Source organism: Notolepis coatsorum (genome assembly GCF_963971535.1).
Source record: "Notolepis coatsorum genome assembly, contig: SUPER_15_unloc_1, whole genome shotgun sequence".
Classification (NCBI taxonomy): domain Eukaryota; kingdom Metazoa; phylum Chordata; class Actinopteri; order Aulopiformes; family Paralepididae; genus Notolepis; species Notolepis coatsorum.
The window spans coordinates 2730845-2748135 of NW_028174866.1; the positions used below are offsets into that span (position 1 = coordinate 2730845).

Sequence of the window (17291 nt, forward strand, 5' to 3'; positions counted from 1 at the left end):
CTTCAAAGGGACTCTTCATCGACACACATCATGTGCATGATGTCATAAGATATTTCCAAAACAGTAAATGGCCACGTATGAATTAAGTTGGATTGAGTTAATGCCGTTGAACATGTCCTCTTGAGCAATGTAGTTCTATGTAAATGAAATACGGCGCAGTAAAATTATGAACATTTGAGCACCGTCTAAAACCCCACCCAGGGATGAAATTCGTATTGATTTTATATATTTAATGCAGATAAGAGGCTTTTTTTTTTATCTATTTTTTTTTATCGATTCCTATCTTGTTTATTGCATCATCATTGCACTATTTCGAGTAGAAATGTAGGTACAAACATTTGACATACAATCTACAATAAGAGCCGTTTCAACGGAATGTCAAGAGGTGTTTTCCCTTCTGGCCCGAACCAGGAGAAAAACAGAGGAGGAGCCGATGACATCACAATCTGCTAGAGGGAGTTTAGTTCACAACGCAACTGTGTCATCATGTTGCAAACGGAACAAATCCCAGTTTGTGATTTTGTTTTGCTGGATTACTGACAGACTCGTTGACCATGTGGTGATGTGATGGATGAACTATGAATAAAGATGCTTTTAGCCACTGGTGCTACAGACTCAACGTTTAAGTAGCACCACTTAAATCCACATTCAGCACAATATGTTCAGACTTAAAATTTTTAATTAAGAGGCTTTGTAGGGAAAAGAAGACGACCACAGCCAAATACCTATGGAAGACCGTAACGAAAATCTTTCTGCGGGAATCCGCTTACATCCAAAGAACTGTGACTGCGAGTTCCGATGCATTATGCATGGCATGCCTCTTTGAATGAGGTGGTGTCATGTAGCCAGTAGCTCTCTCCCACGAGGGATCCAGGTCTGTAGTGACTCACACAGAACAACACCTGTCCTCACACACACCTGGACCAGTGAGAACCACCCGCGCTTAACTACCGACAACTGGACCTTGTCCTGTAATGTGTGCACAGCAGCGTTGTAGTGCTCGAGTCCCAGTCCTCGACTGATGTTCAGGACTCGTGACTCGACTTGGACTTGAGCACCGATGACCTCGGACTTGGAGTCGAGCGTTAACTGCATTGGGACTCGGAAGGTGCAGACGAGGATTACTCTACGGAATATCAAACTGATTTGATAAATAGTTATTTCTTTAAAAAATGTATTGTAATAGGCTAATCATTTGGCATAAGATATTGTAAGATAAGTAAATAAACTCCCTTTGAAATGGTGACGGCTAGGCGCGGCTGGGTAGCGCAGCGGACTAAGCGCTCGCCTACCACCGCAGAGACACTGGGTTCGAAATGCAGCTGTCAGCGGTGCCTCCGGCTTCGTCAGCGGTGCCTCCGGCTTCGTCAGTCGTCCATACTGACACAATTGGCAGTGTTAGCGGGTGAGAAGCCGGTGGGGTATGTATCCTGGTCGTTGTAAACAGCGACTCCTACTGGTCGGTCGGGGCGCCTGTTCAGCAGGGAGGGGATCTGGGGGAAGTAGTGTGATCCTCCCACGTGTTACGCTCCCCCAGTGAGAGTCCTCGCTGTCGGGTGAAAAGAAGCGGCTGGCTGACTCCACATGTATCGGAGGAGGCATGTGGTAGTTCTACACCCTCCCTAGGCCGACAGTGGGGGGGGGAAATGCGCGCAATGACCAGGAAGGGAATTGGCATGGGAGAAAAATACAGAAAAAAGGAGAAAAATAGATAAAAAAAAAAAAAAATGGTGACTGCTGTGTCATTTATGTTTAATGTCACCTCTTTGACGGCCAGAGTCGAGTGGACTCAACCTTGATGACTCGGACTCGGGTAATGGTGACTCGGACTTGGACTCGAAACACTGGGGAGTCGAGACTCGACTCTGACTCGAGATTTAGTGACTCGACCACAACACTGTGGGCTAGATCCACAAAGAATGGATTGCACGGTGCAAGTTGCACCCTTACTTACAATTCATTATCAATTGAAAATGGGGGACCCTGATGTAAACAAGACGAAAGCCTTTCTCTGGTCTGCATCCCCTTAACAATTGTGTGTATTGAGCCGTACTGTATTGTACCCATTCTGCAATCTGTTAATACAATTTTCAATCAATCAATCAATCACCGTGCAGATTGATTGATTGAATGAACATTTACTTATCTTCAGTGTTGTGCTAGTTACTGAAAAATAGTAACTCAGTTACTTTACTAGTTACTCATTTCAAAAGTAACTCCGTTACGTTACTAGTTACTTACACCCAAAAGTAATGCGTTACTGTGAAAAGTAACTATTTAGTTACTTGAAGAAGAAAAAGATTGCTCCCATGCAGATACAGATACTCAAAATCGGTTGATCAACTTGACAGTTTCCATTCACATCACTGAACTCTGCTAAGCAATGTGGTCTAGATACAAACACAAATCTGACACAAACACAAATGTCCCGACGTAATAAGAAATGCACCGTGCCTAATTGCTCGGGGAGGTTGAGCGCAGGCACGTTTAGGTTGAGCGCAGGCACGTTTAGGTTGAGCGCATGCACGTTTAGGTTGAGCGCAGGCACGTTTAGGTTGAGCGCAGGCACGTTTAGGTTGAGCGCAGGCACGTTTAGGTTGAGCGCAGGCACGTTTAGGTTGAGCGCATGCACGTTTAGGTTGAGCGCAGGCACGTTTAGGTTGAGCGCAGGCACGTTTAGGTTGAGCGCAGGCACGTTTAGGTTGAGCGCAGGCACGTTTAGGTTGAGCGCAGGCACGTTTAGGTTGAGCGCAGGCACGTTTAGGTTGAGCGCATGCACGTTTAGGTTGAGCGCAGGCACGTTTAGGTTGAGCGCATGCACGTTTAGGTTGAGCGCATGCACGTTTAGGTTGAGCGCAGGCACGTTTAGGTTGAGCGCATGCACGTTTAGGTTGAGCGCATGCACGTTTAGGTTGAGCGCAGGCACGTTTAGGTTGAGCGCATGCACGTTTAGGTTGAGCGCATGCACGTTTAGGTTGAGCGCAGGCACGTTTAGGTTGAGCGCAGGCACGTTTAGGTTGAGCGCATGCACGTTTAGGTTGAGCGCATGCACGTTTAGGTTGAGCGCATGCACGTTTAGGTTGAGCGCATGCACGTTTAGGTTGAGCGCAGGCACGTTTAGGTTGAGCGCATGCACGTTTAGGTTGAGCGCATGCACGTTTAGGTTGAGCGCATGCACGTTTAGGTTGAGCGCAGGCACGTTTAGGTTGAGCGCATGCACGTTTAGGTTGAGCGCAGGCACGTTTAGGTTGAGCGCATGCACGTTTAGGTTGAGCGCATGCACGTTTAGGTTGAGCGCAGGCACGTTTAGGTTGAGCGCATGCACGTTTAGGTTGAGCGCAGGCACGTTTAGGTTGAGCGCATGCACGTTTAGGTTGAGCGCATGCACGTTTAGGTTCTAGGTTGAAAATAAGTGCTTGAGGAACAGCCTTGATATCTGTCGCCGGAGCGTTTCATTATAACCGTCTTGCAACGTTGTTTAAGATATCAATCGTGCATTGCAACGTTAGAATAGTTAGGATATCAATTGTGCATGAAAGGACTATATTTATATTTTTGATTAGTATTGATGAGATTCCCTGGCAGATTTGTAGTCAAAATGCGTTGATCAACTTGAGTTTCCATTCACATCACTGCACTCACCAGTGTCGAGATGTAACGTTAGTCCAGCAGCCCCTTAAACATTTTCTTTATCTCATTTCCATGTTGTACTGTATATTCTCTCTCCAAGTAGTTTGAAAAAGTTTTCCGTCCCATTTGCTGTGTGTCGCCTGGTATCATTCTACGCGGGTGGCGAGTGGATTTGGATGAGTCCTGGTAGTTAACGTTAGACTCCAGTATCTTTGAGCCAAAACACAAATGACATAACTAAAACGTTATTTTCTTTTCGCTCGACAAAAGAGAAATACACGAGTAGGCGCTGGGCGCTGCCATTATCATCAGTCAGGAATAGTAAACAAAACACGCCCCAGCACAGCGTTCCCCGCAGCCAGGCAGACAGGATATGAGGATAATAATAATAATAATAATAATAATAATAATAATAATAATAATAATAATAATAATAATAATAATCACTACCGCTCGCTATCAATCTACGCCGTATATAACGCAAATAACGCAGTGACGAACCATTCAGTAACGTAAGTAGCGTTACTGAATTTCAAAAGTAATGCGTTAGAGTACTAGTTATCGCCAAAAGTAACTTTGTTACTGTAACGCGTTACTTTGTAACGCGTTAGTCCCAACACTGCTTATCTTACTATATCTTATGCCAAATGATTAGCCTATTACAATAAATTTTTTAAAGAAATAACTATTTGTCAAATCAGTTTGATATTCCGTAGAGTAATCCTCGTCATCACCTTCCGAGTCCCAATGCAGTTAACGCTCGACTCCAAGTCGAGTCACGAGTCCTGAAAGTGAGTGTACGTACAGTAATATTCCTTTTGGTCAAATAACACACTGTTCTCTGAACTGCTCTGGATGGGTGTGTCGGGCACAAAGACTATCTCTATATTATCTAAACGGTCGATCTATATTATCTCTGTCTAGATATTATCTAACAGAGTGGCTCCCTTGCGACAGCGGTATATACGTTTACATGAACCCGCTCGCCGGGGTTCATCTCTTGTTATTCTGTTTGGTTTGGCCCCCAGGGGTCAGAGTCCTGTTTCCTCCGGCTCACCGCAGCGTTGGGGGTTAGAGGTCAGGGTTCCTCACATTGCCGGCGGTGACCTCTCGCATTCAGCAGCCACAGTGATTCACTGCCCCCCCCCCCCCCCCCCCTCCCACGCAGGCCACCCGTTCTTCCCAGACTGTCAACAAACAAACCCTCCTCATCTCACAGCCTTCGCCGCTCCTGTTTTCTGGGTCACGGGAAACGGGCTGTAAAACACGGTTCTGTTTTTGGCATCTTAGATGGGGGGGGGGGGGTACATCTGAAAGCCTTTCATGCCTCCTCTGATATTCGGAGAAGACGGATCGCAGCCCCCTGAGAGGCATTTTCACTCGTGTCTCTGCCAACAAACACAACAGACCGTCTTACAGGGAACCAGCCGAGTGTCGTCTCCCTGCTTTCATTATTATCTTGACATCTCGTCTTCGTTAGGACGCCCCCCCCCCCCCCCCCCCCCCCCGCGCGATCCACACAGAGACACGAAACGGGCAATATGGCAGCATGGGTCAGGCAGTCACTGATAGCATCACACGGCGGACAGGAACTTGGTCATAAGAGGGGAGGCTTCATGTAGGAACAGTCACCACGGTGATAGCCATCAGAAATGTCCCTACGATGAGAGGCTCCCCCCCCCCCCCCCCCCGCAAGGCATGATGGGAGAGTGGGAGATAACGGCCGATCCAGCCTGGCGTCTTGTCTGTCTGTCCGTCTCTCTCTCTCTCTCTCTCTCTCTCTCTCTCTCTCTCTCTCTCTCTCTCTCTCTCTCTCTCTCTCTCTCTCTCTCTCTCTCTCTCTGTCTGTCTGTCTGTCTGTCTGTCTGTCTGTCTGTCTGTCTGTCTGTCTGTCTGTCTGTCTGTCTGTCTGTCTGTCTGTCTGTCTGTCTCTGTCTGTCTGTCTGTCTGTCTGTCTGTCTGTCTGTCTGTCTGTCTGTCTGTCTCTCTATCTGTCTGTCTCTCTCTCTCTCTCTCTCTCTCTCTCTCTCTCTCTCTCTCTCTCTCTCTCTCTCTCTCTCTCTCTCTCTCTCTTTCTATCTCTCTCTCTCTGTCTGTCTGTCTGTCTGTCTGTCTGTCTGTCTGTCTGTCTCTCTCTCTCTCTCTCTCTCTCTCTCTCTCTCTCTCTCTCTCTCTCTCTCTCTCTCTCTCTCTCTCTCTCTCTCTCTCTCTCCCCCCCCCCCCAAGTAACATTGAAAGCCTGACTCACTGCACACTGTACAGCTGAGATGGAGCTGAACTACACTGGCCCTGGATGTGCTTTGCAGAATGGAGCTTAGTCTAATCGAGAGCCCAGACAAGCCGAGGGAGTGAGTGCAGACATGATCCCAACTTCAACTTGGATGAGAGTTATTCTAAGATTCAGACTTTAACCTCTTAACCAGGCACCCAGAAAAGTGGCAGTTTTATTTACTTGAACTTGAGGACTGCATACAGTACTTTTATTTGCAAGACTTAGCTTTATACTTTATACTTATAGCACATGCATGAGCCTGGTATCTTTTGAAGGATAACATTCTAAAGTTACTAATGCCAGCAAGGAAAAGCACTTTTATACAATGGCATGCAAATTTCTCGATTCTGAAACAGTCAAGTTACACGTGGTTATTTGTCATAACCCCACGCTCTTGGTCCCAGGACCCGCCCACAACCGAATTACAATCACTCCGCCGTGCGAGTTTTTAGAAGTGAAAGCAAGATGGCGGGCAATAAACGTTACGAATGTATATGTTACAAAGGGTCAGATTAAACCGAATATATATATTTATTGTTTGATATCCCTTGTATAATATTTGTATATCGTTTGATATCCCTTGTATATTATTTGTATATATACACGGAATATCCCTTTACCTGTGTACAAACCAGAGTAATATTCGCTCTCCTATTGGACAGCGACCCCCAGGCGCCAACGACCAAGCCCCCAACGGCAAGTTCAAAGGCAACTCCGGGCATGTCGGTACATGCCCAGAGTCTGCGCAGTAATACGAGACAGAACTGAGGTTGGCACTAGATAATCACCTTACGTATAAATACGGCGCAGGTGTAAAACAGCAGTAGTTCAAGTTCAGTGTCCGAGCCTTCACCACGCATACAACGTGCAGTGAAGTGAGCAACCTTGCATCTAAATAGAGCATTGAGAACCGCGTGCGAATAGAATGCTAAAGTGTCAGAGTTTAACGCAGTAACGTTGAGTTCGACTTAATCTAATGTGAAGTAATAGTCGATCATTTATTGTGTATCGTGCGGCTACAGTTCTTCAGTGACCAGCATTACCATCGGTTCGTCGTGTCTTTAGCTAGTGCACTTATCCAGGCTGTGCGGCCTAAATCCGTGCCCACACCCGAGGAGTCCTAGGCGAGAACCGTTGGATATGTACACAGGAGAACCTACACCGGCGACTGCAGAACCATTTCTGGTTGGATTATATTGCTTTGGGACCGTGACCACTGGAGAAGAGTACCGTCGATTCCACTGTCGTTTGGGATTTACCCCCGTGAGGATCATCACTCGGGCCCGCCTCTAGGAAGAGGCTGGCTAGCTGTCGTCCATGCTGTCGAGCATACTGGATTACAACTGTTGCTTTGTCTGCTGATCAAGGGAGTACATGCACCGGCTCCTGTATCTGGAGCCTCGTTATTCCTCGTTGACCCAGACTTTGTACCCGAACATTCCTCTACCCCTACCGGCCTTACACCCGGGAGGGAACCCCCCAGTGTCTCCAGCTGGTACCGGTGTGGCATATATAATTGCTATACCACAGGTGGCGTCAGCTTAGACCCATCCTAGTATTCATACTATTCTCATTGACTTATGCTCTTGACTGACTTTACGTGTGTTCTTCGCCATACAAGCGCGAGCCTAATTCTCAATCTGTAACCTAACGTTGCTTAATAATAATAAATAACCCTCCAATAGAACTTTATGTGTCAATGCCGTATTCTTGTGTGGGTGTTCACCATATATATTCATGTACTGTATGGCCAGTAATTAAAGTACATAACTAGTAGTGGTTTAATATATCACAATCTTTAATACAGTCAGGGTATTGTAACCCCTCAGTTACAGTATATGTTGACAGCGTCATAACGACTAAATGAAAAACAATTCTGTCACTGCGAATGTGTTAGTTTCTTACACAATGTTGGATTATGTAATTACGGTAGTGGGTCATGAGTCATTGTGGAACAAAAAAAAATTGCGCGAATTGATTGATTGATTGCACATTTATTATTATATATTTTTTTACCTACTTTCTATAGAAGCAGCTGGGAGGTGTGCTGTTTTAAGTGAGCGTGGATTATTGAATTGATTGATTTGATTGATGGGATTGATTGAATTTTATTACTGTCCGCCTTGTTTCCAACTGGTTAAGCTTGGCGACTCTTTCGAAGTCGCCCTCTTTTGAAGTTGGTTATGCTTAGAGTTTGTGTGATCTAAAGATAAACAAAGGGTTTTAAAAGTGTTATATTTATCTTCTCTTTTTTTTTATCCACTTTTTCTCCCATTTTCTATATTTTTCTCCCATCCCAATTTCGTATCATCCAACTCAACCCTCCCCTGTCACGGACGCTGTTTCTTGCCTCCCACAAGCCGGCTGCAATGTGGACTAAGTCATACATAGCACGAGTCCCCTCCGGTACTTGAGGTAACAGCAGTCGCATCTTTTCACCTGCGCAGCTCGATCTCTCAGTGGCGAGGAGTAATGCGTGGGAGGCTCACGCTGCCCCCGACACTTCCTGATTCTACTGCGCAGGCGCACCAACTGACCTGTAGGAGTCGCTGTCCACAACGCCCGATCCCCACCCATCAGTTTCCCACCCCCTAATACGGCCAATGTCTATTAGTACGGACGACCAGCTAAACTGAAAGCAATGTGGAGCGCTGGGCTCGAACAGGCGAGCCCAGCGTCTCCGCATTCGTGGCGAGCGCCTTGCCCACTACACCACGTAGCCGCCCTATATTTATCTTCTCTTATAGTACCAGAGAGAATCAACCAGCAACAAAAGCAAAATGTATTAAAAAAAAATTATTATTATTTTCTTTTACATTTTAAGATTGAACCTTTTTCCCCGTGGTATCGAACATGGTATCGAATATCGATACTTTTCAAGGTATCGTATCGAAGTTTGAAATTCCAGTATCGTGACAACACTACATTGGCTACAACGCTGACCAATAATTTTCACCATCAGCGGATGATTGGCAGTTCTGGAGCGTCGGGAGTCCGACGTGTTATTAGTTATTATTACATGGCGTTTTCACATTCGCCGAAATGCTTGCTTGTGATTGGTCAATAGCGCTCGTCAGAGGTCCGTTATTACTCGATAACGGACCTCTGCCGAACAATAATGACCGCTGTGCGCAGCTGTTCGCAATGAAGCCCACTGACACACTGCATCAGTGCAGCCAATCAGACACACCTGCCGGCTGCACTGACAGCGGAGTGTGTGTGACGATGACAGCGGAGCCAGAACAGAACTGCGTCTGCATTTGATCTCGTCTTGTCGATGTAAAATGAATTAAGTATATTGTTAGTAAGTTAGCCATGTAATAAGCGGGATAATGTACCGGACCGCAAATGATATCACGTCATAAATCAGTCTCTCTAGACTGTCTGACATAATTATAGTTTTTCTTTTCAGAAGTATTCAAGAGTAAACATCCTAACCATGTCACAACAGCAGTCATAGTGTATATTTTCAGCAATACGTTTGTTTACCAATAGGTTAAAGTGTTATTAGTGAGATTTTAGTTTTTTAAATGTGTTGTTTTGATCGCGGGGATCTGCCATTTTGAATTTGCAGCCGTCGCTGAATGATGACAATTGTAGTAATTTTGAGAAGAGGACATCCAGAGCTCTCAATGAGCGTTGCAATTTTCTTTGCAACGGCTTCTAGCTGCCTTCAAGCAAATGACTAGTGTATGATTTTTTTTCTCTTATTACTCAGGATTATATACCACAAAACTGAACGTTATTGGCATATATTGGAGCGCAGTTAGTTTGTCTCGCCTATTGTGAACATTTAGCAACCATCCGATTTGAAATCAGTTTAAAATGGCGGAGCTGTCACAAGAAGTACATACAGTAGATTTCATTCTCTGTTCTTTTTTTTAATCCACTTTTTCTCCTTATTTTTCTATTTTTCTCCCATCCCAATTTCGTAATTCCAATTCTTCCCTCCCGTGTCTTGGACGTTGCTAGACTATGCCTCCCACTGGTCGGCTGTAGTGAGGATAGAAGCCTTGCATCACGTGTCCCCTCCGGTACACGAGGAGGCAGCCTGTCGCATCTTTTCACCAGACAGCTTGAACTCAGTGGCGAGGAGTAACGCGTGGGAGGCTCACGCTGCCCCCGATACTTCCTGTTTCTGCTGTACAGGCGTCACCCAACCGACCTGTAGGAGTCGCTGTCCACAACGTCCAATCCCCACCCATCGACTTTCCCACCCTCTAACACTGCCAATTGTGTTAGTATGACGACCGGCCAAGCCGGTAGCAACACCGAGAGCTGGGCTCGATACCAGTATATCCTGCGTTAGTGGCGAGCGCCTTGCCCACTGCGCCACTCAGCCGCCTTCATTCTCTGTTCTTCATGCACGCCTGGTGATACTAAATCCAAATTGAACTCTGCCATTGAAAAGAGTAGATTTGGCCCGATCCATGTGCAACTTGGCTATAATAAGGTAATTTATTTATTTTTTCTATATTCTATAATAATATTTCAAATTGCATTGGTCCGGATGGCAGAATTCAGTACTGTATCTACAAAACCTTCTGTTTCATCATCTTCCCTTTATTCATTTCCTTAGATTTGTTTGTACACGTGATCTCAAGAAGGTACTGAACGAGCTCACTGGCACGTATGGTCATTTTTAGCATTGGTGTTATTCACCATCAAAGATGGAAAAAGAAAATTATTTGAATTAATATTCTCCTTTGGTTCATTACAATTTACTCAAGCCTAGTAACAGACACAATATTTCTGACACTGGGAAATTGGGAATACATTCCCAGAGATCCATAGATGTCCCTAGATACCAAGAACATGCAAATGGACCTTGTAGAAGTGGAGCAATCTTCCATTTACTTAGGTATGTATTTTTAGGCGGATTTTCAGAAAATATGCCTAGGGCTTAACTCTTTGACTGCCATGCTGTTTTTCCATCTTTACTCCCTGGAGCCAGCTTTTTTGACCATTTTCACGATGTTTGCAGACCCATCGTATATTCTATATTATAGCTATGGAGACAATAGTATGGCTAATTTTACAGGCACTATTTATACTCCAACAGGGGGAAATCGTTTATTTCTACATGCCTTCGTTCGTTCTATATGGAATGTTTCAGTATTCGGAAAGCCATCAAGGGGGGGCTAAAATAGACATGGTAAAATAGACGTTACCTTTGTCAGCAGGTACTCCACTCTTGCTCCAAGTGTCTTGGATCAGGACAGGATCAATAAATATAACGTTAGGTGACCCGCCAGCAGCGCCAGGGTAACGTTAAATCCAGATAACAGCCAGCCCGTCTGAAAATACTAGAATCCAACATAGTCTGGTGAAAACGCACCTTATCATCCATCAGTGCGATCGTTTTGTCTTCTTCATAATAATATCCAATAGTTCCAATAGCGGTCGCCATTACCGGTAAAGTCCTCAAGCCTCGGAGTGTTTTGGCCCGGCTCCGACTATAACACGGAACAGAATAGGACTATAGTATAGTGTAAAGTGCAGGCCTACAGTACATACTTTCGTTTGTGCGCTATTCCACGCTAAACATCGCCCCGTTTCAAAGTAATCCAGTCTCTTTTTCTAGATAGTGAGATATGGTGTGTTATGCATATGCGCAAATCGTTCGGGTTGCTCGCTGTGATCAATACAAAAGCATGTTTTAGGTTCGGTAAAATAGACCTTACGTTAGTCAGAAGGTACTCCAAAATGAATAATCCCAGTAGTTCCATCGCGATCGCCATTACTGGTGTGCATTGGGCCTGGTCTATAATACGGGAAACAATAGGTTTCAGGCGAGCAAATCGGCGACAGATAGCTGTGTGCTGATTCACTTTGAGGGGGAGGGGATTCCTGCAGCCGGAGGTACCGAGGCACTGAAAGACAACTGAGAGACCCAGTTCAAAAGGTAGGCGATACTGCTACCTGTCTGGATTCGATCGTCATTGCAATTATAATGTAGGCAGCGGTGCCAGGGAGACACAGGCAGGTCCGCGCGAGTGTTTAGAAAATGGGAAAATCAAAAAGAAAAAAGGATCTAAAAATTAGATTTCTCGTTTTTGGCGCTCAACGGTTGGATTTGAAACAGGAGAATTCTCGTGTTTGGCGCTGAATGAGTTAATAACTGCATGGTGACTGTGTAAAGTGCACATGGTTGATCTGAAATGTTTTCTCTGGGGGTGACAGACGGAATGATATTCAGAAATAGTACCATTGGCTTTTGACCTTTCTTTTGCACTGCCTCGTCTTTTTAAGATAATAAATTTTTAAGCCAAATACAGCTATAGCCCGGTGTTATTCTGGACAGCCCTCATGACTAGCCGCGTTGGAGGCTAACCGTTAAGTGAGAGATTCAACTTTTGGGGTCAAAGCTCGGACGAGACGGCACTGCGATTGTGAGGCTCCCTCGTTTGCAGCAATTAATATTTAATTTGTTATCAAGGCCCAGCCTGGCTGAAGGGGCACTCGATCGTCACTCTCAAACTTGCACTCCGACCTGACACGACCCTCTAAGGTATTGGAGGCAGGGCCTTGCATATTCATGCGTCCCACCGTGCCCCAGACAGAACCGACGTGGAGCTGTCTATGTTTTGTCCAGAGAGATTTAAGCCAGAGTGTGCACTTCTTATCTACACAGTGCAGCCAGAGCGTCCTCACTGCCACCGCCACACACCATTCAGGAAGCTCCACCTGTGTTCTACCCAGAAGACAACACTGCTTGTTTGAGATTTAGTGGTGGTCGGAATATTCAATTTTACGCATTACTGCCACTTAGTGGAAAGAGTGATGGGAATCGGTAACCTCATTACAGCATGAATCACAGCCTGTAGGTGGCGGTATAGGGAGGTGTAGTCTGACGTCACTTTGGTCCGCCCGAGAGGTCCACCCGTATAGGGATTCATCATTGAGAAAATGGATTATCGGCTATTGTAACAATTCTGCCTCATGTGTAAAATAACGAGCCAGGAGACTAGAGCTGTGTGTGTCAACTGCGTCTGTTTACAACCTGGTCCCTGCTGGGACGTACCAACTCGACACACCACTGTGGGGGGGGTTTATATATCATTCCCCATTCCCTTGTAACATCTCCTTTTTTTTGTTGATAACAACAGTTACAACATTCCTTAGTGCAAATTATTATTAAAGAAACCCCATAAATGTCCTTATTTAAAACCCTAATCATCTTTTCTGTGACTTTTCCTTTTTGATAAGAAAGTCTAGTGCTGGTTGAGCATATGCATACTTTGTTGATGGCCTTTGTCTATAATGTGGCCACAGAAATAGAAAGGTTTAATTATTTAGTTTAATTTAAGTTAATACTTTGACAAATGTAGCCTATATTTTTCAGTCAGTTCGGTCTTTGTGTGCCAAACATTATTTAAGGCAAACCGCTGTAAATCTTTTTTTTAAGCATGTTTACATTTTTTTTAATAAAAAACAACGTATAATCGAACCGAACCGAAGACTGTGACCACAAAACCGTGATACGAACCGAACCGTTGATTTTGTGAACCGTTCCACCCCTAGTACATACCTTGTGGTCAGAAGACCCTCAGGTGAGCTCCTCTATTCACCTGCATGTTTTGTCTCCCGCAGGATCTCGACGACATCGAGGATGAAAACGAGCAGCTCAAGCAGGAGAACAAGACTCTGCTGAAGGTGGTGGGACAGCTGACGAGGTAGAACCACCACCCAGAACCTGAGCGGCCCGGACCACCCAACCAACCTCCCCCTGCTGTGTACAGAGCCTCTTTCTTCCCTTCTCAACCCCCCCTCCTCCTCCTCCTCCTCCTCCGCCATGGGTCAAGTCCATCGGCATGGCCTTTTACCAGTTCAACTCTGTCTCTCTTTTTTCTGTGTCACTCTGTGAAAGAGAAAGCTGTAAAGCAGTGGTCCGTAGCGCCTGGCAGCCGCTGGTGTTCACTCCCCTGTGCCTGATTGAATGGAGGGTGAGTGACCTGGGCTCTGGTTCTCTGCGTGCGGCCCGCTGCGTTCTCACGGGGAGAGTTTCCGTGATGGTATATTTAATGTAAATGTATTGTACATAGGCCATCTAGACTAGACTGTTCATTTTTCTATTAAGTCTTTGAGGGAAAACAATTAAATTGAATGTATATGCTGCATCGAAAAGTACACGTTATTTAGGAGCTGAAAAAAAAACAAGTCTCTCTTCCGATTCACCCTCTATCTGTACATCAAAGATCGACTCTGTCACCCAGGTCACTTTGCATAACATCTCGCGTTTAATTTTTCAATAAATATTTTTTTTGGCATTGTTTGAACGGAGTTGAAGACCACCTCAGCACTAAGACCGTTGTGGGGATCAGGCTATTGAATGGAGTCGAGTGTATGGTGTCATTCAGACCCAAACGCAACGCGTCGTCGGTCCCGTGAAGCCAAAGTAACGCCTCGCATCACGACCCGAGACGGCGGCAGTACATCACCGGCTCCGTTTGAAAATAGCCAACCAAGGAATGGCTAACGCCTGGTGCTTAAATCGAATCAAATCAAATGTATTTGTAAAGCCTGCAATCACAAGTTTAATGTCCCCATGGGCCGGACAAGTCTTCTTCAAAGTCAAGAAGAAACATCACAATAAATCAAGAACAAAAAAAACCATCATGAAATCGGAAATAGGAAAAAAAGCACCACAGACAATGTGGAGGAGAGAAATCTTGAATGTTGTGATAGTGGTGTTGCTAAGGATGATGGGTGGAGAATAAAACAGGCAAAATAGTTGGTATGTATGTACATATACGTGTAATAAAACACAAATATGTACATGCAATAGCAACTAGGGTACATAAGAAATTTTTTGAAAGATTTTAATAGAATATAGCTAAGAACAACAACAACAACACAAGAGAAAGCATAGGGAAACGAGAGCTCGTATGAAACCTGCTTCAGCTCAGTGCCAGACTCACCTCGTCTGCCTCCAGTTAGTCGTAGTATAACAACCTTGATTATAAATCATGAAATCAAAGCAAGCTAAACTCTTAGATCACTTTTTACACTTTAGCCATTTCCAAGTGTAGACTGTCAACGGTAGACGGTGGTGAGGGACGTTTTTTTAGGGTGAAAAAACCCCTTTCGTAGTATATATTATATGGAATCTTTTTTATTTTATTTTATTTTAGCATTTTACATTCTGTAATTCAAGCGTTTACAACTCGTTCTTGTTTGCAATATCGATAGATGCTGCTTTGTGGTAAAAAGCGACGTTCGCGGGGGTTAAAAGCTACAGCTGTGCATTTTGTTTAGTTTAGTTTTGTGTATGATAACCAAATCAACTGAAGGAACGTGCATCTCTTTCGTCTGCTCCGAGGAGAAGGACATGGCCGGGGAAGGCGTGTTTACTTTGCACTATTGTGTATTTAGATCATTGCATTCCACTCTGGGTTCCAGTCGTGCTGAAGACAAACCCATGCAGCTCTTGCATCATGTACAGTAAACTTGTGTCATCATGTACAGTGTACTCTGTCAACACACCACTGGGGGGCAGAGAACACGTTTAGGTTTAAGGGTGCGTGCGATACGATGAGTTCATAGAACTTTCTCCTAACAGACACATACATTATGATACGATGAGTTCATACAGTAGAACATTCTCCGAGCAGACGCACACACACACACACACACCAGAAACTCATCTTTCCCTTCCCATTACATTATGCATGTGTACAGAAGATGAAGTCCTTTAATAAAAGTGTGATTCTCTCTCTTCAGACTCGCTTGTCTTCATTAAGGCTAATTTGATGTGATGATAACTGCCGGTTTGCTGCCGAGTCTCGCTAATGCAACGTGACCGTGACGGGGCTTCTCATTTCCGCTGCCACGCTCGCAATACACACACACACACACACACACACACACACACACACACACACACACACACACACACACACACACACACACACACACACACACACACACACACACACACACACACGCACACACACACACACACACACACACACACACACACACACACACACACACACACACACACACACACATCATTGGCTAGTCATCATGCCACGTCTCCCTCCACCCTGACCTGGCCTCTTCTCAACTCCTTCCAGATAATTTCCGGTCCCCTTCCCACCTCGAGACGTGGACGGAGAACAAGTCCCCTCCACACGCGGGGATCGTATCGGGACTCACGTGGAGATAAGCCCGCCGACACACACCGCCGTAGGGCCGATCCATAATTCCTATTAGCATTTTGATAAGAAAAGTTGCAAGGGGTATGATTTAGAGCGGCGGCGCTAACGTGGCTCCGACGTGGGGCCAATCACGGGGTGCGTCCCCCTTTATTTAGTCGTGATGATCGGCTTTTAAACCCTCACCGGCCCCCGCTCCCCCCCACGCCTCCTGTGCCGCCAGAAGCCTCCCCTAGTCACCCTTGAGGCTGGGATCTTCACTGCTAACGTAGCGGTCGATCAGCGGGGAGTCTCCGCAACGAGCCGGCGTGTTATTGTATTAGCTTTTTGCCGTTTCATATCCAATAATGTGTCCTTGACCTTCTGAAGCGGACAGAAGCCTGCGCCATTGTCTCCTTTTGTCAGCGAGAGCGGGAATAAATTATTGTGTGAATTTCTTTTTTGGGTTGTTTCTGATCGATGAGTGTGATAATAATGTCCTTGTAGGGGAACACAAGTGAACGTCGGGTAAGGCCGCTCACATCCACCGAGAGGAGCCGAGAGGAGCGTGCAAGGAGCCAACCGGCTCATCGGGCGCAGTTAGGGGTTAACCCTTTCACTGCCACACGGTTAACCCTTTCACTGTGACAATACAGAGGGTTAGCCCTTTGCTATCACACAACCGACGGCGATGCTCCATCATTAGCTCCGCAAATGCGGAGCTAATGATGGAGCATCGCCGTTGGTTGTGTGATAGTAAAGGGCTAACCTTCTGTCGTGTGGCAGTGAAAGGGTTAAGTGTCTTGCTCAAGGACACTCCGACATGCTGCCCGCGAGGCATGGGGAATCGAACCAGGAACCTTCCGATGACCAAACGACCGCTCTACCTCCTGAGCCACTGTCGCCGGCCCCGGTGTTTACATTAGACAATGAAATAATGCAACGAAATAAAAGATGGACATATAATGTAGTGTGGCTAAGTGGCTTTTCTACGTTTTCTATACGTGCTCTGACGGGGAGACAGGCGAGATGGTACAAAAAGCAGACCCATTCATGTTACAAGATGTTATAACCTGTGCACATTGATTACTTCAATGCACAGCACCTGTATGTGTGCAGCCACACCTGCTACCAGGTCTCATCAGCTCGACCCAGGGCCTAAACCAGCCATCCCCACACCACACATAAAATAAAGAGACAAAAGACAAATATATTTGCTTTGACATGTGTCTGAGGACGTGCATTATAAA

At 45.5% G+C, this 17291-nt stretch overlaps 1 protein-coding gene across 1 annotated transcript in view; it reads left to right on the forward strand.

Moving 5' to 3' along the window:
- The window catches only part of pawr (PRKC, apoptosis, WT1, regulator), a gene marked incomplete at its 5' end in the record, with an annotated part of 53889 nt that extends 38277 nt beyond the window's left edge, over positions 1-15612 (forward strand). The window contains one exon of the mRNA XM_084338446.1: positions 13496-15612. Coding sequence (XP_084194572.1) covers positions 13496-13582 — 87 coding nt within the window. The 3' untranslated portion in view covers positions 13583-15612. The remainder of the gene's footprint in view (positions 1-13495) is intronic.
- Between the last annotated feature and the right edge of the window lie 1679 nt (positions 15613-17291).